The sequence below is a fragment of the Dasypus novemcinctus genome, chromosome 1 (genome assembly GCF_030445035.2).
Source record: "Dasypus novemcinctus isolate mDasNov1 chromosome 1, mDasNov1.1.hap2, whole genome shotgun sequence".
NCBI lineage: Eukaryota > Metazoa > Chordata > Mammalia > Cingulata > Dasypodidae > Dasypus > Dasypus novemcinctus.
Genome location: NC_080673.1, coordinates 54,920,772 through 54,942,083, shown reverse-complemented (window position 1 = coordinate 54,942,083; position 21,312 = coordinate 54,920,772). Strand labels below are relative to the sequence as shown.

Genomic DNA, 21,312 nt, shown 5'->3' with positions numbered 1-21,312 from the left:
GCAAAGCTATTTCTAATTTTAGAGCTTAACAACTCATTAGCTCAGAGTCGATGTGGCTCAAGCAACTGAGCTTCTGCCTCCCACATGGGAGGTCCTGGGTTCAGTTCCTGATGCCTCCTGAGAAAATAGAAACAGCAAGCAAAAAAAAACCAACTTGGGGGAGTCAATGTGGCTCAGTGGTTGAGTGCCAGCTTCCCACATACGTGGTTCCCAGGTTCAATCCCTGGTCCCCCAACCCCACCCCAAAAAAGTCATTAGTGATCATCTAGTCAACCTCGACTCTTAGGAAAAAATGAAGACTCAAAGAGGTTTAGTCACTAGCACACAACTAGTTTAATAAAAGCTAGAAGTAGAGCTACTCCTGACTTTTGAGTCAAGGCTCTTTCTCATCATCATGTTGCCAGTGAAAGTTTTATGTCAAGTCTTTACCTCAAAAATATTTTGTATATTAAAAAAAACAGGGTTTTAATAAATAAGTTTATCATCTTGCAATAAATGAGCACTACTTATTTGATTCTTTATTCAAATTCCTCTGGCAGTATAGTGAATAGTTACCAAAAGGAGAGTATATACATGATACCCAAGCTTCTAAAGGAAAAAAATTAAAATTATATTCTTTATTACCTTAATGTGCATCAATAATAATTGTAATATTAAATCTTTTATACTTGCTTAGAAACAAGTTATAACATTTAACTTAAAAGCTTATCTCTCCTAAAAATGTGCCTTAAAACAGATCACTGTGCACCAACAACACATTATAGTAAACACTATAGCTATATTAACATTTATATAGTACTCAGATTCCTATGTATCCTCAGTTAGACTGTAAAATCTTTGTGGGCAAGAATTATGTCTAACACTTGCTGAGCACCCAGAGTGTGATAAAAAGGCATCATTCCGTCCAATTTACAAACAAAAAAATATGTACTAAACATTACTCTCCCAACATCACTAGAAATGAGCAGCAATAAAAATTTAGAGCCATGATTCTCAATTGTCTGGGCTACCTTTCCTCCCCAACTTTTGATTCACTGACTGAACCTAGGTAAATCAGCAAACCTGTCTCAAATTTCCTTCTAAAAAAGGGTTTGGTAAAGGAGCTTCAGATTACATGGACATGATTAAAGAAACAATCTGAAAACAATTACATGTTGTAAGTATTCCTCACAGAGCATTATAAAATAAAAGGAAACTTTATGAGGTTTGTATACACTAGAAACTGCAGTAGGACTGGAAAACTGCATTTAACGTTGTTAAACCCTCATCACAGGGATATAAAACTTTGGTATTTTGAAAGTGAGAAATGTCTATACCCATTCCAAGCAAAATGTCTACAGACCACATTCACTTTTGCTAGTAATTCCAAAATTTTATGAAATACCTTCTATTGGCCAAATTAAACCCTTTTACCCTTACAGCATTTCTCAAAATTCTTACTGGAGGAGTTTTAAGTATCATCAGTACCAATAATATAAACCCAAAACCTCCAGCTCTTAATTGATATTATTAATGGGCTGGACATACAAAAGACACAAAGTTCTCACTGAGCTCTTCCTCTTACTAAAACAAATTCTTGCGCTGAGCAAAAAAATAACTGTCAAATGAGATTTAATCACTACTCAGAGTAAATTGTGACCTTTCTTTGGGAACTGTGAAACGTACAGACTAAAAGCCTGGTAACTTTTTGTGTGTTATACAGTACATCGGGTTAAATTATTCCAGACTTTATTTGAACGTAAAAGTTCTGCCAGAAGTGAAGGTAAACATAATGTGTTCACGATTTCCCCCATCGAACTGAATCCCGGAGTTTCACCAACCAAACTACCAATTTCAAGCCTCCTACGAAAAAACAATGGATGGAAAAAGAAGGGTAGTATCTTTTATAGCCTTAATTTTCCGTGATCATTTCTCATCTTCCAATTTCCACTGATGACAATAATGAAATAGGACTCGGGAAAAGAACATGTATGCTTATTTTCACAGTAAGCGAACAGTATTCAAGTACTGCTCAAAATTCAGGGCCTTCAATGAGCTGGCTGCTTTTAAGTAAAGCTTCTTTTTCTATGTAACTTAAGTCCGTGCCCTTCCGCTGCAGCAGTGGCGCCGCACATCCCCCACTCCAGCGGCCACTTCCGTGTTTACACTCCTCTTCCCTCCAATTCCATGCGTACATTGTCAGCTTCACTCCCGCCCAATCTTCATTGGCCCAGCGCGGGCCTGTAGTCCCGCCCCCAGAAATCAACGTTCTTATTTGGAACATCTCAGAGAGCAGATTGGAACCAGAGGCCTGTCAATCCCTTCGGTTCTGTCCTCTCCCCGGCGCTTCCGCTATGGTGGGAGGTTTGGGGGGGGAGGGGAAACGGGGGCAATTCCGTGCCGAGACTTCCCTAGGGCCAAGACGCCCTCCCGCCCGCCCCACTCCTACAATTCACCCACTGTTTACTAAAATAAACGTTCTTCTCTGACACCCCAAAGCGCCAGGTCAGGGGTACAAAAGATATTCCATGGTTTTCCCATTCTCCCCGTTAAAAATAACAACACATGAGGAAAAGGGCATAAATCTAGTTTCTCCACAGACACACATTAAATGAGGCAAGGGAGGCGGGACCCCAAAGAAACATCATCCCGGCTTACTCAACGCTGAGTGACCCTTTCCAGAACCGTTACTCCTGAGACGGCATAAGGTGAGGACGGGAAGAGGAGGGTCAGGACATACATACATAGACACACACACACATATTTGGCGGGTATCGGTGTACCGGACATCGTCCGGGGATGCCCGTCCATGCCGAAGTCATGGCTCTGTGAACCAAACCTGAACGGAGAACCGAGTGGGAGCGGCCAGCGGCCACCAGAGAAGCCCGCCGTCCCCGACGCAGGCAGTAGCGGCCTCTCCGGCCAGACAGCGTGGCAGGCGCAGCCGAGACAACAGCCTCACTCACTTCCTGGTTCCTCAGCAACTGGGGTAAGGCGCACAACTCGTCCGCCCCCGACTCCCCAACTTCACTGCGGCTCCGTTCTCCTGCGCCCGCTGCCAGCGCTCTGCCCAGCAGCTGCTGCCGCTGCTCGCCAAGCCCACCGTGAAGCGACAGCGCCAGATCCGAGGCAGGTTACTCTCCAAGGTGATCACTTCCTGATTCGTCGCCTCCATTACTTCATTCACTACCCCCCCTTTTCCCCGGCCGCCCCAGTGCCTGTGAGGTGGTTACTGTGCCCCTGCACTGACCGCTACAGGGCAGTCACCCCGCCTTCCGTGCACCCCCTCTCCTGCTGCACCAATGCACAGGAGAAAAGTTCCCGGTCCTTACCAGCCCGGATGAGCAGATCCAGCTGGTTCGTGGGTCCCTCATGCAGAGACGTCGCCATGTTTATCCCGGGGCTGGAGCTGCTGCTTCACATTGACTTACACCGTGAACAGCGGCGGCAGGGGAGGAGGCGGAACCCGAGGCCGGAGACACACGCCGTGCTTCCGACACACTCACGCACTCGCATACACTCACACGCCCGGATCCTTGCGCGTCCACCGACAGGAAGCCGAGTCCGGCCCGCCTCCCGCCGCGGGGCAGAGAAACCCCACCACCTAACGGCAGGGGCGGCGGCGGCGGCGGCGGCGGGGGCGGCCCCGGCTGGCAACGCGATCCTTCCGCCCCGCGCCCAGACAGGAAGTCCCGGACGCCCGCTCGGGAGAGCGCCCAGAGCCTGCGGCGAGAAAGAGGCACCTGAGGCTGGGAAACCGCCCCGGGAGCCCCGGCTTGGGCACGGCCTCTCGGCAGGAAGAGGCACATTTCACGCTCTGCGGAAGAAAAGCCTGCAGTTGGCCCCGCTCTGGGAAAAAGCTTTGAATCAAATTTTCTTCCAGGAAAAGATCTGATACCTAGGTTCTGCAGCTGTAAATAAAGGTGGCTATTTAACTTGTTTTGGCCTTATCAATGCTTATGTAACACGTAATCTGTTCACTTGAAAGAAAAGCGATTTCAAGTGAATGTAAAAAATACTCGAAAAGCTGTCCTAGGAAAGGAGCGTCCAACTACTTTCAGAGACCGACTTCGTCCTTGTCCCGTTGCAAGAGTGTCAAAGCACACTAAACAGGTATCTGGTAAACAACATAACACGCCAACCTCAGGGAAATTAAATGAGACAGTTATGAAATCCACCTACTCTTTCATTTGGAAATATACTTTTTTGAAAAATGTGTTTTTAAATAGAAACCTTATTACAAAATACAAAGAGGGAGATAAATTGCCACTTAGTAACTATAAATTGATGAAAATACAGGAAATCAAACCAGTAGAATGATGCAGCTGAGGCTTTGTTAAAACAAAAAAAATGCTTCCCTGGTTTCAGAGTTCTATAATACAAAAAAAGTATCTGAAACAACAACATGTAGTCCTAAATTTGTTTCTACACAAAATTTATGTAAAACAGTCTCTCACATAGTAAGTGCTCAGCGAGTGCGTAAACACTGAGCGATACGGCAATTACCAATTTAATATAACAGCCAATTAAGGTGATGTAATTTTTATGCTCCGAATTAACTGAGCTGTGCTGGTAATCTAGAGAAAAAATATTTCCAGTGGTAATACTAATGCAATACGATTTTATAAAAGTTTGGCCAAAGTTCGTGCAGGATCAGAATAGATTTACACAATCTAAGACTATTCTTTCTCATTTCTTCTCATATTCACCATCCTCACCATCCCAACATCCCTCCAACCTATCTGCCATTTCTAAAGTACAATTCCCCTTAAATATCTTTCCTGAATTAGGTAAACCTGCCACGTATTGGGGGAAATGAACTATATGACTGGTAGCTTTTATTTTTTACTTCTAATCAATTTAAGGATCATCCATTGTTATGTATCATCCTAAACGGAGACCAGTACCCATGTGGGGGGTGGTAAGGAACATTAAGCAAGTAAACTACTGGCTTTAGACCATAAAAACAGGAACCTGAATGTTCCCTCCTATTGATAGTTCTGCACGTACTTTATTGAAAAGGAAATAGGGTAAAGTAAGCCTAAAATTTCTTTTTCTTGAGGTGAAGGGTCACTTGGCTTAAGAAAGAATACTTTTCTTAGTGTGGAAAAGCATAAGCTTGAAGCCTGATCCATAACTTTTACTTCCCTATCTCTTCACTTCTTGAAATATATCTTAAAAAGTGAATAGTATATGTGTGTCTTATTTTTCTCTCTGTAAATCCTAATTTATATGAATCCATGTCAACCCTGTATTTTAAACTCCAAGAAAACAGAAGCATCAAGAGAATAGAATACTTATTATATATAATTTATATTATATATACACATCTGTTATCCATATAAGAGAAACTAATGCAGAAAGTTTGGAAAATATTCCTACATATTTGAAGTTCTTGTATAAACATAATCTCCTGGACTTTTTAAATGTAATTCTGCCTTGCTACTATATATGCAATTCGGCCCTGCTACTGTAACTTGGCTTTCAAAAGCCATCAATACTTTTTATAGACTAATACTATACTGGGAATAGCAAGTAAAGGTTGGATGCTGTTGCAAATATAAACTGGAACAAACTTTTAGAAAAGCAGTATGGCATTATATATTAAGAGGCTCACATTTTATGACACAGGAATTTCATTTTGGGGGCCTGGCCTGAGGAAATAAGACATTCAATGGATTTTTCTATTAAATAATGTGTTTGGTTCAAATCCCAGTGCCTCCTAAAGAAGACAGCCAGCTGGCACAATGGGCTGATACAGCAAGCTGACACAACAAGGAGACTCAAGAAGAAAAAGAAAAAACATGAGAAACACAACAAAGCAGAGAGCAGAGGTTACCAATGGTTACCAATGCCTCCCAAAGAAGACAGCAAGCTGATGCAACAGGCAAGTGTGATAAGCTGACACAAGATGATACAACAAGAGATGCAGGGAGGATAAACATAATGAGAGACCCAACAAAAGTAGGGAGCAGAGGTGGCTCAAGCGATTGGGCACCTCCCTCCCAGAGGTCCTGGGTTCGGCTCCTGGTACAAGTGAAAAATAACAAGGGGGTGGAGAGAAATAAATAAAATAAATCTTTAAAAATAGTAATAATAATGTGTTTGAAGAATTTTTAACAACATGGGAAAATATTCATAAAATAGCTAGCAGGATTAAAATATTTTTGTATTTTGTATTTCTTCCACACAATATGATCCAAACATGTTTATGTGAATATAGATATATATAATATGAATCTGTGTATGTGTGTGGATGGATGCATGGATACATGCTTATCTGCATTTTTCAAGTTTTCAACTCGGGAAGGTATTAATAAACAGATTATTTAAAAAGCAGAAATTGAGTAGTTAGACACTGTTGAGCAAATTCCTATTATGCTAATAACAACATTACAGGAAAGTATCCCCTATATCAAAGTTATTGCTATGTCCCAGCAGAAAAAACAATAGTAAATATTAATAGCTAACTCTTATTGAATGCTTTCCAAATAAAAGGGACTGTGCCAAACACATTACCTTCATTTTTTTTCCACTTATTCCTCTCTACATTCCTATGAAATAAGCATTGCTATGATGTTCATTTTATAGATGAGGAATCTAAGGTTCCTTGCTTAGGGTCATATGCTTAATGAAGGGCAAGACCAAGATTTGAACCAAAGCATCCTGATTCCAGTGCCCTTACTCTCACACACTCCCTAAGCACCAAAGTAACAATGCCTGTTTATCTGTTATGATACATTTAGTATATATAAATTCTTGTCCATTTGTATTCCTCCTTTCAAGAATACAGCCTAATTCTCCTCCCTCTTTGAGTATGGGCTAGACTTACTGACTTGATTCTAAAAACTTGAATGAAGCAGAAGTGATGGTGTGCAACTTCAGAAACCACGTCATAATCAGGTACAATGGCATCATGCTTGCTCTCTTCCTCTTGAATCACTCCTGGTGGAAGACAACTGCCATGTCATTAGTACACTTAAGATGCTTGTGGAGAGGTTCACATGCCAAGGAAATGTGGCATCCTGCCAACAGCTATGTGACTGAGTTATCTTGGAGATAGACCTTCCAGCCCCAATTACGTGTTCGGGCAACTGCAGTCCTGGCTGACAGACTGCAACATCATCAAAGACCGTGAGATGGAACCATCTCGATAAGCCAACTTTACCTCAAAAGCTGTGAGATATTAAATGTGTGTTGTTTTAAGCTGCTTATTTGTTTTTGTATTGCTATTTGCAGTAATAGATATGTAATACAGTAGTAAGTGGGAATTTAAACTCTCAACTTGTCACAACATTTCACAGCTTAGAAAAAAAAAGGAAAAGAATAAAAGTTTATAAATGACCTCATACTTTCAGCTACAGAATCCTGAGCATTTATTTCATCTGCTAATTCTTTATAGTCTGGAATAAACTCATTGATCCTCTAATCTCTGCATTTCAAAAACAAGTCTTAACAATATATTCATTGAAATTAAAGTCTAATATAATAAAAAATAGATACCCTTGGACTTTTTATAGAGTTACTTTTTATGCCATTGGCCACAAACTAGTTCAATGCTATCTGAATGACTTTACGGTTCTATAGTAAACAAAATGAAAAAACTCTTGAGACAAATATAGTAGAAATATATTAAAATATATAATATATAAGCATATATACCTAAATATAATAAAAATATATAGTTATATATATAGTTAATATATATATTACAGGATTTAAATATTTTTATTTTTAGATTAACCTGGTAATTTGATTTGTATTTTCCCTTTTTCTGGTATACATAATCATAAAATGTTATGGTTGGAAAGGAACTTCTAGATCACATCACCCAGAGGTTTTCAAAAAACATCATGATCTCTTTTCCATAACCATCATGAATTAGATATTATACTTTAAAAACCAAGAATGTAATTGTATGCTCTATCAGACAATGTCTTATGCTAGATTCTAGTACAAAAAAGTGCAACAGGCTTTAAGTTTTGAAAATTATATATGAGTAAGAATAAAAGGGATGGAGATTCTATCCTTTAATGTTATCTTCCTGTAATGTGGGAGGTCAACACAGAGCTTTTAATTTTCAAAACCAGGGATCTCTTTTAGTTTTCTTCTGACGCTACCTCTCCAAACAAATGACATTATTGACCACCTCTTATTGAAGACTTTCCCTTCTTTTTATTTTCATGTAGTAAACTATTTGATTTCGGTTTGATAATTTTGCCTATTTGCTTCTTGTCTGCTGTCTTCACCCACTTCTACATAACTCTTAAATGTAACTGTTCTCCGAAAGTATGATCTTTAGCTACCATCACTTTTTATTCTCTACTCTTTCCTGAATGGTATTAACCATTCACCCACAGGGCTTTAAATATTATCTCCATACTTGTTTTTAAAGTCAGTGTCTCCAGTCTTGACTTTTTTTTTTAAGCTCTAGATCCTAATTTCCAATTGTATGGTAACATCTATATTTGCATGATCCACAGGTACCTTACAGTCTCCTCCTTTTTTTCTTCTATCAAATAACATCACCAACTTTCCAGGTTAGAAATCAGAGACATCCAAGTTCCTATTTTAGAAACTCATCTCTTATAAAATTTTTGAAGGGAATTGAAAACATACAAGAAAAATTATAAAAATGTTATTACAAATAGCCATGTTTCCATCATCCAGAACCAACAACTGTTAACATTTTGTCATTTACGTTTTAACATTTTTTCTATTAAGAAATAACAAAAATCAATTTTATTGGAATATCTTTGATTTATGCTATTTCTTAAAAGGAAAAAATGGAAAGAAATAACACATTACATATGAGTACCTTCTGTAATACCACCATTCCCACTCACCATCCTGTTTCTCCAGAGAAACTACTATTATGAGTTTGGTGTATATTCTTCCAGTCTAATTTTTACTCTTTTACATACTGTGTATGTGTATGTATTGATGTGTATATTTATGAATGTATGTATGTATGTATGTATATAAGCACATAGGTATCCTTAAGTGATATAAAGCATTATTTTGCATGGTTTGGTAACATAAATTGCATTACGCTATATAATTTTTCATTCAAAATTTACACTCTATCCAGATGGTATATGTAAATACAGCTTATGCTTTCTAAATACTATAAAGTATTTCAGTGCATGAATTTATCTCATTTTATTTGTCAAATTATTTACTGGTAGGCAAATGAAGCTGTTTCATTTTTCACTTTTATAAACATGCTGCAAAAAAAATTCTCACCTATGTGTTCTTAAGTATACATGCTAATCTCTCCATAGTATATAACTAAAAGTAGAATTTCTAGGTCATATAATAATTACATTTTTAATTTTTGTTACTCTCCAAAATGGGTGAGCAAGTCTAAAAACCCATCAGCAATGTGCTGAGTTCCATTTTTTCCATTCTTGTCAACAGAAAATATAATCAGACTTTTAAAATTTTTGCCATCTGTTAGTGACAAATTTTTCATAGTTGTATAAATTTGCATGTACTTGATAAGCATTGAGAATAAACATTTTTTCATGTTTATTAGCCATTAAGGTTTTTTCCCCTCTATAAACTGTCTGATCATATCATTTGCCATTTTCCTAAGGTACTTTTTGTCTTATTGATCTGTAGAAGTTATTAACATATTCTAGAAAATAATATGTTACAGATATTTTCTGCCAGCTTGCTGCTTGACCTTTAATTTGATTGGTCTATGGTATCTTTTGTCCTATAAATTTTTTTAAGTTTTGATGTAATCAAATTAATGTTTTCCTTTACAGTGTTAAATAATCCTCAGAAAAAAAAAGAAATCAAAAAGGAATTCAAGAAATAATTCGAAATGAATCACAATAAAAATATAACATGTCAAACTACATGTGACACAGTTAAACAGTTACTTAGAGGTTTAGAAGATGTATGCTTGTTTACAACTTCTTTAAAAAGCTAGGAAATGAAAAGGTTTAAAAATAAGCTAAGCGTTCAATTTATGAAGACAACAACAGTAAAAAAAGCAACAGAGCAAACTCGAAGGGCAGGAAAACTTGACAGAGCAATTTTAAAAGGAGAGATCGGGAAATGGACTTGGCCCAGTGGTTAGGGCGCCCACCTACCACATGGGAGGTCCGCGGTTCAAACCCAGGGCCTCCTTGACCCATGTGGAGCTGGCCAATGGGCAGTGCTGATGCGTGCAAGGAGTGACCTGCCACGCAGGGGTGTCCCCCACGTAGGGGAGCCCCACACGCAAGGAGTGCGCCCCGTAAGGAGAACCACCCAGCATGAAAGAAAGTGCAGCCTGCCCAGGAATGGCGCTGCCCACACTTCCCGTGCCGCTGACGACAACAGAAGTGGACAAAAGAAACAAGACACAGCAAATAGACACAGAGAACAGACAACCAGGGAAGGGTGGGGAAATTAAATAAATAAATAAATCTTTTTTAAAAATTAAAAAAAAATAAAAGGAGAGATCAACAAAACCTAAAAATGATTTTTGAGAAGATTAATGAAATAGATACATCTCAGCAAGAGTTACCAAAAAAAGGTACAAATAAAATAGGAACAAAAAAAGGAAAAAAATCACAGCTACAATATATATAAATAATAAGTTAGTATTATGAACAGTTATATGCTAAATTGAAATCTAGATAAATTCTATAAATTCCTAGAAATATATAAAATTCCCAAAAGGCACAAAAAGAAAAAAAAATCTAATGGAACAGTGAGTAGTAAAGAAATTAAAATGTAGCCCCAAACCTCCTTGACATATACACACACACAGAATCCCAGGCTCAAAATTCTTTTTAGGCAATTTCTAACAAATTTTAAAATTAATTCTGATCTTACACAAGTTGTTCCAGAAAAGGAAAAATAAGTGAAAGCTACCTGGAGTATTTTATGAGCCTAATGTAACCTTGATCGCAAAATCAGATAGGACAATACAAGAGAAGAGTATGAAATAGTTTCATCCATTTATGAATATAGATGCAAAAAGTGAGTCCAATGTCTGAAAATACATCAATAAACTGATCACATTAATAGACTAAGGAGAAAAATCATTTCATTATCAAAGAATGCTGAAAATGCATTCAATAGCATTTCATACTTACATATAACTAACACAAAAAAAATCAAAGGAATAGGAGGGAACCCCCTTAAATTGGTATTTATTATATCAAAACCCATAGCAAACAAACTTCAAGTTGAAATTCAGATAAAATCCCTTCAAGATTAAGAATGAAACAGGGGTGCCATTAGTATCACTGTTCTTTCACATGATACGAGAGTTCTAGACCATCATCATAAGAAATGAAAAATAAATATGATTGGAAAGAAGAGAGAAGGAGGACCAAGTTGTCCTGGCTGAGGCACCAGATGACCAGAGGCAACAGATGACACAGGCTCAGGGAGAAAACCCAGCCCAGATCCACAGAACCACATGCTAACCCATAGGCTTGGGAGAAATAATTGGTTGCTGTTTTAAGCCAATAACTTCCGGAGCAGTATGTTATGCAATAATAGCTGATACAAGCCAGCAGTGATTGGCATCCACCACTGGGCAAGTACAAAATTTTAAATGTGGTGGATGTATACCACACAATATTGTATAGCAGTTAGAAGCCAAGGATTAGATATATAACGCAACATGCATAAATATAAAGAACAATGCTTACTAAAAAAAAAAAGTAGGAAAAAGAATAAGGAACATAAAAGATTTTGAGTTTCAAATATACACAATTTTGCTAAAATATGCACATTAATAAATTAATGTGATGGTCATGAGGGAGAGAGGGAAATGGGATTGTTGTATAATGATAAATAGGAATAAATCAATTAAGAAAATAAAAGAGGTTAAAATAAAGATCTAATTTACTTTTTTCATACAGAAAGCCAGTTCTCCTAATGTGATATATTGAGTAGTCCATTCTTCCCCACAGATTTATGAATACATATCTATTATATGCCAAATATAAATATAGTTCTATTTCTATAAGTTCTCACTTCTACCCTACTATTTGACTGTCACCCAATAACACATTTTAAATATTTCTATAGCTTTAGAATCACTCTTAATGTCTAGTAGGGCAAATACCCTACTTTGTTCTTTTGCAGAACAGTCTAGACTAATTTTGGATCTTTAGACTGTTATTAAAACTAAGAAAGAATGTCAAATTCTACCAAAACTAAATTCTCTTGGAATTTTGACTGTAATTAAACTGAATTTATAGATGAATTGGGAAGAGTTGACAGCTTAATATATTGAGCTTTCTGTGTGCATTTGTGGGTTACAGATTAAAGCAGCAGCTCTTAAACCTTTTTAGTTCCAAGGACCCCTTTGCCAGTAAGGTGAAAAGCACAGATCCCTTACTAAGTCCACACTATAATGTGTATTATTTAATAAATATATCACACCCACACCAACACATCCCCACAAGAATAATGCTTTTTTTTTTTTTTTAATTTTCTGTTCAAGCTCATAGACCCCCTGAAATCTTTCCGTGGACCCCTGGTTAAGAACTAGATTAAAAGAATCAAATGGGTTTGGCATGTTACTCAAATGTTTCCTCTTGAGTAAGTTGTCTATCTCTTCATTTATCTATGAATCCACCTCAAAAGAGTTAAATAATTATTTTCATAAGTGTATTAAACATTGTTAGATTTATTTCTAGATACCTAATTAAGGTGATATAGTGAATGAGATCTATTTCATTTTCTAATTGATTATTATTCTTGGATGCAGCAATGTTGCTGAATCCTCTTAGAAGTTTTAATAATCTCCCTAGTGTCTTAGACTGTGTTAAACCACCTATAAATAATAATTGTTCCTTTTCTTCTGATCTTTATAACTTTTATTTCTTTGTCTTATCACATTGGCTAGGACCCCTAGTAATAGTGCTAATTAGTAAACACAATAGCTGGCATCCTGTTTTCATTCCTGATATTTACCCGCTAAGTATGATATTGGCCATAAGTTGTTTATTTTTTTCATTTAAAAAATTGTATTGAAGTATATTATTCATACTGCTATAGATTTTTAATATAGACTCCTTTATTAAGTTCCAATACAGATTAAGGGTATTTATCTTCAATAGATGTTGCATTTTAACAAATGCTTTTTGGATCTATTGAGAAGTTTCTTTAATCTACTTATGTGGTGCATTACAGTAATGGATTCTAATATTGAGCCATCCTTGCCTTCCCAGGATGCACTTAGTCGATATGTGTTTTTTTAAATCATTGTTAGATTTGATTTGCTCTTCTTTATTTAGAATATTTTTAATTATGAACATTTGTGAGTTTGGCAAGAAATTTTCTGTTCTTATACTATATCAGTTTGGGGGTTAAGTATATTAGCTTCACAAAATGCACTAGAAAGCTTTCACTCTTACTGATTGTGATGGTATTTTTTTGTTTTGTTTTTCTCTTATTTTGTTGTCTTTCTCTTGATGTCATTTTTAATGCCAGGGATTATTATTCCTTGAAATTTCAGTAATAGATCTAGGACTGGTGGATTTTATTTGAATGTGTATTTGAGGGGGTTATATACCCAAAATAAAAGAAACTGAAAGGCTATTAATTTGTTTAGGTTTTCTATTTCTTCTTCAGTCAGTTATAATTTATGTGTGTGTGTATACACACACACACATTTATTTATTTTGAGGTACTGGGGGCCAGGGAATGAACCTGGGACCTTGTAAGTGGGATGCCATTGTTCAACCACTGAGCCACATTGGCTTCCCCAGTTGGTTTTTTTATTTGTTTTGCTTGCTGCTTATTGTTTGTTAACGTGTTTGTTTTAGGAGGCACTGGGGCCCAAACCTGGGACCTCCCATGTGGGAGCGGGTTCTCAACAGCTTAAGCTACATCCGCTCCCTATATATTTTTAAAATTGTTCATTTCTATAAATGTTTTCAAATTCCTTTACAATAGGATGTCATTATACTCTTATGAGGTTTTTTGTCCTCTTATGATTTTTAAACTATTTGGTTAGTCATTGTTTTTTTTCTTCAGAGTGCTCATTTTTCATTGGTCTGTCTATACATATGTTCATTCATTTTATTAATTTTCAATTTTATAAATAACTCTATTATTGGTTTTTTATTTCACTAATATTGACTTTTATCTTTATTATTTCCTTTCTTCTACTTTAATGACCAACAGAATACACCCAAGTAATCCCCAGAGTTGAACACTGTATTCAATTTCACTGAATTTATTATATTCAATCTTTGCATTTTCCAGTAAATACAATTAAGGGTATTAAATTTCCCCGTGAATTCTTCTTAAGCCACATACCAAGTTTTGATATGCAGAGCTTTCATTTGTTATTTAGCTGCAAATATTTCATACTTTTCATTTTCTCTTTGATCCAGTTTTTAGATTCCAATATTATATTTTTATTGTCTTCTCAATGTTACTTTATAATTATATTGCATTATGATTAAGTAACATGTTTTCAATGATAATGACTTTCTGACATTTTTTTTTTTTTAAGATTTTTATTTTATTTATTTATTTAATTTCCCCCCCTCCCCTGGTTGTCTGTTCTTGGTGTCTATTTGTTGCATCTTGTTTCTTTGTCTGCTTTTGTTTCTTTGTCCGCTTCTGTTGTCGTCAGTGGCACAGGAAGTGTGGGCGGCGCCATTCCTGGGCAGGCTGCACTTTCTTTTCACGCTGGGCGGCTTTCCTCACAGGTGCACTCCTTGCGCGTGGGGCTCCCCCACGCGGGGGACACCCCTGCGTGGCACAGCACTCCTTGCACGCATCAGCACTGCGCATGGCCAGCTCCACACAGGTCGAGGAGGCCCGGGGTTTGAACCGCGGACCTCCCAAATGGTAGACGGAAGCCCTAACCACTGGGCCAAAGTCCGTTTCCCTCTGACATTGTTGAGATTCCTATATGACCTAGCATATAGTTAAAAAATTATGTAGCTATAACTGGAAAAAAAGTACAAGGTTCTGTTTATTATAAGGCACACTGTTCTATTTATCTTCAGTTTGTAAGTTAATCCTGTACTTAAATTCTTTGATGACATTTTTAATGTTATATCTGCTTGGTTTTTTCCATTTTTGACAAAGGTATGTTAAAGCCTCACTGCTGTTAGAGACATATCCATTTCTTCTTGCAATTCTGACAATTTTTGCTTTAAATGGTATTTCAGGGTATGTTATTAGATGCATATAAGTTTATAATGATTATACTTTCTGAATGGATTATTTCTTTAGCAGTTTTAAGAGTCTCTCTTTGTCCCAATTAAAGATTTTCACCCTATATTATTACATCAGCTTTCTTTAGATCTTTCCAGGTGAATATATTTTTCCATTCTTTCTATTTAATTTTGCTTTCCATGTGTATCAACTATAAATAACAGGCTCTTGTGTTAAGACAATAGGTGATCTTAATATAATTTTGATATGTTTTGGACTTATTTCTACTACTTTCATTCATGATTTCTACTTTCATACTTTTTTTCCTCCTTTGTGGCCTTTTGTTAGGTTGATCAAGTTTAGTTTATTCCCTAACCTACCTCCAACTTAATATAACTTTTATTCTATCATTTTTAGTATGTTCTAAATGTTTAAAATAATGTCCCTCTTTCCAGATCATTTTCTCCAGATCATGTTTCACCCAGCTCCTCAGTATTTTACTGAAGGGTCACTATAATTTGGCCCCTCTGTACCATTCTAGCCTGATCTCTCAAGCATTCCTTTCCATAAAGCATAAACTAGTTAAACTACACTGCTTACTAGTCTCTAAATACATTTAAACTTCCTCACACTCTGTTCTGGTCACAATGAATTCTCATTCACTTATTCATTCAACAGACATTTTTGTTGAAAGCCTACTATCTGCCTGACTCTGATCAACATCAGTAATCACAACAAATATGTTCTCTGACTTTGTGGAGCATAGTATGAAAATATTAAACAAAAACAAATATAATGCAATAAAGTAAAACTTCATGAACACATGAATTCAGGTAATCAATTGGAAAACAACTTGTTCCAGAAAAACAGCATATTTGAAGATCCTGTGAAGGTAAAGTTTGGATTAATGGAACAGTGGGGGGAAAGCTCTATGTGGCTACTACATGTGTGTGTTATAGGGGAGCAGAGTCTGATCTAATCCACTCCAGTACAATGCTTAAGACCATGGCTCTGGAGCCTTGCTGTGTGAGTTCCAATGCCTGCTCTATCATTTAAACATCTGTCCAACCTTAGAACAGTTATTCAGCCTACAGTTGTTAAGAATATTAAATATGTTAATATGTAAAGGCCTAAGAGCTATTCCTGGCAATATAGTTAGTAAAGAAACATTAAATGTTAGATTTTTGGGTTACTATTAATGTTCTTATTGGTTTTAGATGGATGAGAGGAACTAATGATTCATTGTCCTGAAGTTCATGTTAAAAATCCTGAATCCTAGTGCAATTAAAACCCATTAAAGGTTTTGTGGGAAACGAGTATCATGATTTAACTTATAAATATATACATATACAAATTAACACACTTTTTTTGTAGAGTTTTTAAGTTTACAGAAAAATTGAAGAGAAAGTACAGAAAATTCCTGTATAATGCCTCTCCCCCTACACAATTTCCCCTACTGTTAGTATCTTAGTGTGGTACATTTGTTACAATTAATGAACCAATGTTGACACAATTATTGCTAAGTAAAAAAAATTGTTAAGTAACTAGTTTACATTAGGGTACATACACTCTTTGTGTTTTACAGTTCTATGGGTTTTAACAAATGCATAATGTCATGTTATCTACCATTACAGTATCATACCAAACAGTTTCACTACCCTAAAATTCCCTATGTTCCATCTATTCATCCCTTCTTTCCCTGTCCTCCAACCCCTGGCAATCACTGATCTTTTCACTGTCTCTATAGTTTTGCATTTTCCAGAATGTTATATGGTTGGAATCATAAAATCTTTTCAGACAGGCTTCTTTCACTTAGAAATTTGCATTTACATTTCCTCCATGCTTTTCATGGCTTGAATGCTCATTTCTTTTTATCACTGAATAAATATTCCATTGTATAGATGTACCACAGTTTAACCGTTCACTTACTGAAGAACATCTTGGTTCCTTCCAAGTTTTAGCAATTATGAATAAAGCTGCTATAATCATTCATGTACAAGTTTTTACAGACATAAAATTTCAATTTATTTGAGTAAATATCAAGGAGTTCAAGTGCTTGATTGGAATTATATTTTAAATCACTTTAGATACTATGTGAAAAATGGGTTGCTGAGGATCAAAAAGTGAAAACAGGAAGACTGATTAGAAGGTAAAGGCTGCCACAGTAGATGGTAAAAAGATAACTACAGAATAGTCAAGGTTAGTAGTAATGAAGACAGAAAAAAAGAGGTAGATTCAAGATATATTTTGGAGGTAGAACTGACATGATTTGTTGATAGACTAGGAGGTAAAGGAGAAGGTGTGATAATGACTGCAGCAGTTTGATATTACTGATGAATCCCAAAAAGAAATATTGGATTATATTTGTAAACTGATCTTTTCCTCTGGGCATTTAGAGTATACTGCATTCAGAGGTTTACTTGATTAAGTAATTAGGTAAACCTCTTGTGCCAGCAGGGAGTTGAGCCCCCACCCTTGTGGGTGGAGACTCACAGATAAAAAGGCACGGCAAAGGACAGAGTTGGAGGGTTTTTGATGTTGTGTTTGATGCTGAAGCCTTAAGCTGGAGCTCTGGGAAGTAAGCTCACAGAGGAAAGAGAAGCAAGCCCCAGGAAGAGAGAAACCCTAAGCCCAGGAAAAAGAAGCCTGAGGAAGGAAGGAACCCAGGAAGCCTGAACCCTCACAGACATCAGCAGCCATCTTGTTTCAACTCATGGAAATAGACTTTGGTAAGGGGAGTAACTTATGCTTTATGGCCTGGTATCTGTAAGCTCCTACCCTAAATAAATACCCTTTATAAAACCAACCAATTTCTGGTATTTTGCATCAGTACCCCTTTGGCTGACTAATACAATGACTTAATCAGAAAAACCTTTGCTTCCCAAATGAAAAGTTTCAGATGAAATATGAACTTCTTCTCATCAGAAAAGCTAATCATCTCTCCTCTTTTCTCTCACAACACTGATTTTATTAAGCCTTAGGTATAAAGAATTGTTTTCTTATATGTTTCCCCCATTAAAGAACAAGCTTTTTACAGGAAGAACCATATCTAATTTCTTGATGCAGTCTGCATAAAAAGAACATAGAAGGGGATCAGAAGTAGTTCAGTGGTTGAGTGCCTGCTTTCCATGTATGAGGTACCAGGGTCAATCCCCAATACCTCCTCTAAAAAAAAAAAAAAGAACACAGTATTACGCACATTGCAGACAGTCTCAGGTAACTCCAGAAATGGTCTCAGGTCCAGGACAACCCCCATCATTTTTTCTTTCCTTTGGTAAGTACAAGAATTCAGGCTGCTTTCTTCTCCTTTCAGATATTCAATTTTTTGGAATTCTGCTTCCCCTAAGACTAGTTGCAGAATTAACTAGTCTCTCATTAGCCTCCCATTTCTTGTTGCTTCCAAAAACAAGTTAATAGGGCTTCTTTTTGTTAGAGTTTGCAACTAATTACTAACAGAAAAAGAAAGGATAAGAAAATTAAGTATAAGATTATAAGACCTTATAGTGGGAGGTCTCTGAAGTATAGAGTCCCTTTCTGAGACAGTAACCTGAATGCACTGGCTTCTGCCTTTTACTTTTTATTCCTACAGGTGAGAGTCACCAAAAGTTCTTCCTTTTTTCATGCAGGCCTCTCTTCCCCTGCAGACGAAGCCTAAGCAGAATAACTGCTAATTCTTGTCTCAAGTAGATAACTAGCACCTCTGGCAGCCTTCTAACTAGGCAAGTAATATTAGCAATGGAATTAAAAACAAGTGTGATTCTGCCACCTTGTTTTTTCCAAACCAAATGGCTAAAGTTTAATGTTGTGAACCAAAAGATATGTTAACTGTAGACCAATGTCCCTAGGAAAAAAGATAAGGAGGAAAAAATGAATATTCAAAGTTTATTAAAGAAAGGAAATTATCACCTTTATATTTCTTTCCTCTCCTGGCTCAAATGCTTGGTTTCTCCTTAAAATTTTCATCCTAAGTAATTATTCTAAATCTTGATTTTATTTTCTGAGAATTAAATTGCAGGAAAAAAAAAGGTTATATGGAAAAAAGAGATTTGTATTTTGCTAAAAGTCTTGTCAAACAATATGCCTAATAGAAGTATCTCATGCTCACTAAATTAGAGACATAAATATTTTCTTATTGATGCACGACTTTTCTAGAGTGATCTTTTATACGCTCATCTAGGAAAAAAGAAAATCTTTCCCAAGTTCTGGCTAACAAAGAATTCTTTTTATTCAAAGATATTCTTAAATAAGTCCTAGAGAATAACTGCATATTATCACAATCTACTCTAATTTAAAACATATGAAAAGTATTATTAAATGAAACAAACTTTATTGCTCATTCCTTTTAAGTAGTACATGTATTTTAGTTGATTTGCAAAGTGGAAAAAAAAAATCAAACATCAAGTTATGACCAAACTCTGACTTTATAATTGGAGACTATGGTAGTTCTATTACAAAAAAAATTATTCCATACACTCTTAATGTGACTAATGGAAAGAAGAGACATGGCTATCGTGATAGTTTAAAGTTCTTTTATGAATCCCAAAAAGAAAAAGATTACATTCTTGAACTAATCCATTCCTTTGAGTGTGGTCCCTTTTGACTGGACATCAGTAGGCGTGACTCAGGTTGGGTCTCCACCTGAGTATACTGGAGCTTCATATAAACAGAGACACAATGAGACACAGAGAAAGGAAGCTGCCATTTTGACCCTGCAATGTGAGCGAGGATTCAAGGTCGCTAGCAGTCAAAAAACTTAAGCTTGAAGCCCCGAAGAGGCTGGCCCACAGAGCAGGTCAAGACTGAAGAGACAAGACATATGTGCCTGATAGCTCACAGTAAAACTTGGGAAGAAAGCAGAGCAGCTGAGAATGAAAGAGGAGGACCAGAAAGAGGCAAACCCTATGCCAGATTGCCCACACTGAGCTCTGGGAGACAGTAGATTCTGGATGGGAACGCAGATGTTGGCCACCATCTTTGCCACATGGCAGGACACCAGAATCACCGTAGCTGAGTTTAGTGAGAAAGCATCTCTGATGGTGCCTTGATTAAGACATTTCAAGGCCTCAAATCTATAAACTTCTATCCCAAATAAAATTCCCATTATAAAAGCCAACCTATTTCTCATACTTTGTATCAGCAGCCCTGTGGCTAAGACAGCTACATTATTTCTTCCTTTGAGATGTTCAATGAAAAAAATTAAAGAAATGTAAAAAATAACTTTTAAGTTAGTCCTATCTCACCTCCTAATTTCTACTCCAAAATGGTAAACTACTCACTGTTAACAGATTAAGTTCTTAGTTAGCACTGTCCCTGATTTTTCTGTGAATGGGGGGAGGCGGGGAGCCCCTCAGATTTTTTATGATTTTGCTTCCAAACATAAAACTTAGGAACGCCTGATTCCATCTAACTTGCAACCCTGCCCTTAAAGACCAGAGGTCTTAACTGTAAACCCAGATTAAATGCCCAGATTTAAATGTGCCCCATTACAATAGCAATACTGTAATTTGGAAACTTTATATTAGTTATCATAGTTGGCAAGTTTTTTTTCCTCCTTCACCTTTCTCAGCCCTTTCCACTCCATAATATTATTTGCCTGAATATTACTTTTTGCAACTTAGGCATAAGCTTCTTTGAGTCCAGGAGCCATGTCTTATTCAACTTTGAATCTCTTACTCTCCAGGAGCTATAACAGTAACTTTGTATATTTTTTAAGATTACCAGTATATCAACTGTACTTAATAATTGTTCAATGGAAGGGGAGGGAGGAAAAACTATATACTGCTTCAATTACTTGGAAAGAAATGATTCGTGAGTTTGTGTATTATTTTAGCTCCAAAATATTAACAATAAAGAATAATTTCAGGAGTTGTTAACATAGTGGTCTGATTTATGACAAAGCAATTTTACAGTGTGGTGGACTTGCATGTTCTCTCCACTACATTCTAAGTGCCATGAATGCAGAGATTTTGTCAGTCTTGTCTACCACTGTAGCACCATGCTTTAAATAGTACCTGGCATATGGTAGGTATGAACTAATTAATAGTAATAATGCTTTCCATCATCTCATACACATGAAAGAACTTTACTATCTTTTCACCCCCAGTAACAATCTTGTATGATTGGTATAAGAAAATATAGTAATATAAGAAATACCACCATTTTCTAGATACAGAAACTACAGTATTAATTGGATTTTCA

General features: G+C 36.5%; 1 protein-coding gene across 12 annotated transcripts in view; it reads right to left on the bottom strand.

Annotated features, from left to right (window-relative positions):
- ELF2 (E74 like ETS transcription factor 2) overlaps window positions 1-21,312 on the bottom strand; it is a 124,105-nt gene that overhangs the window by 19,889 nt on the left and 82,904 nt on the right. Inside the window, exon 1 of one of the 12 annotated variants that reach the window (XM_004471959.4) lies at window positions 3,312-3,814. The exons of 10 other annotated variants lie outside the window; for them this stretch is intronic. In XM_004471959.4, the coding sequence (XP_004472016.1) occupies window positions 3,312-3,369 (58 nt within the window). In that variant the 5' untranslated portion in view covers window positions 3,370-3,814. Of the gene's footprint in view, window positions 1-2,945; window positions 2,967-3,311; window positions 3,815-21,312 lie in introns of those variants that run through there. One more of the 12 variants, XM_058289922.2, reaches the window with a different exon arrangement.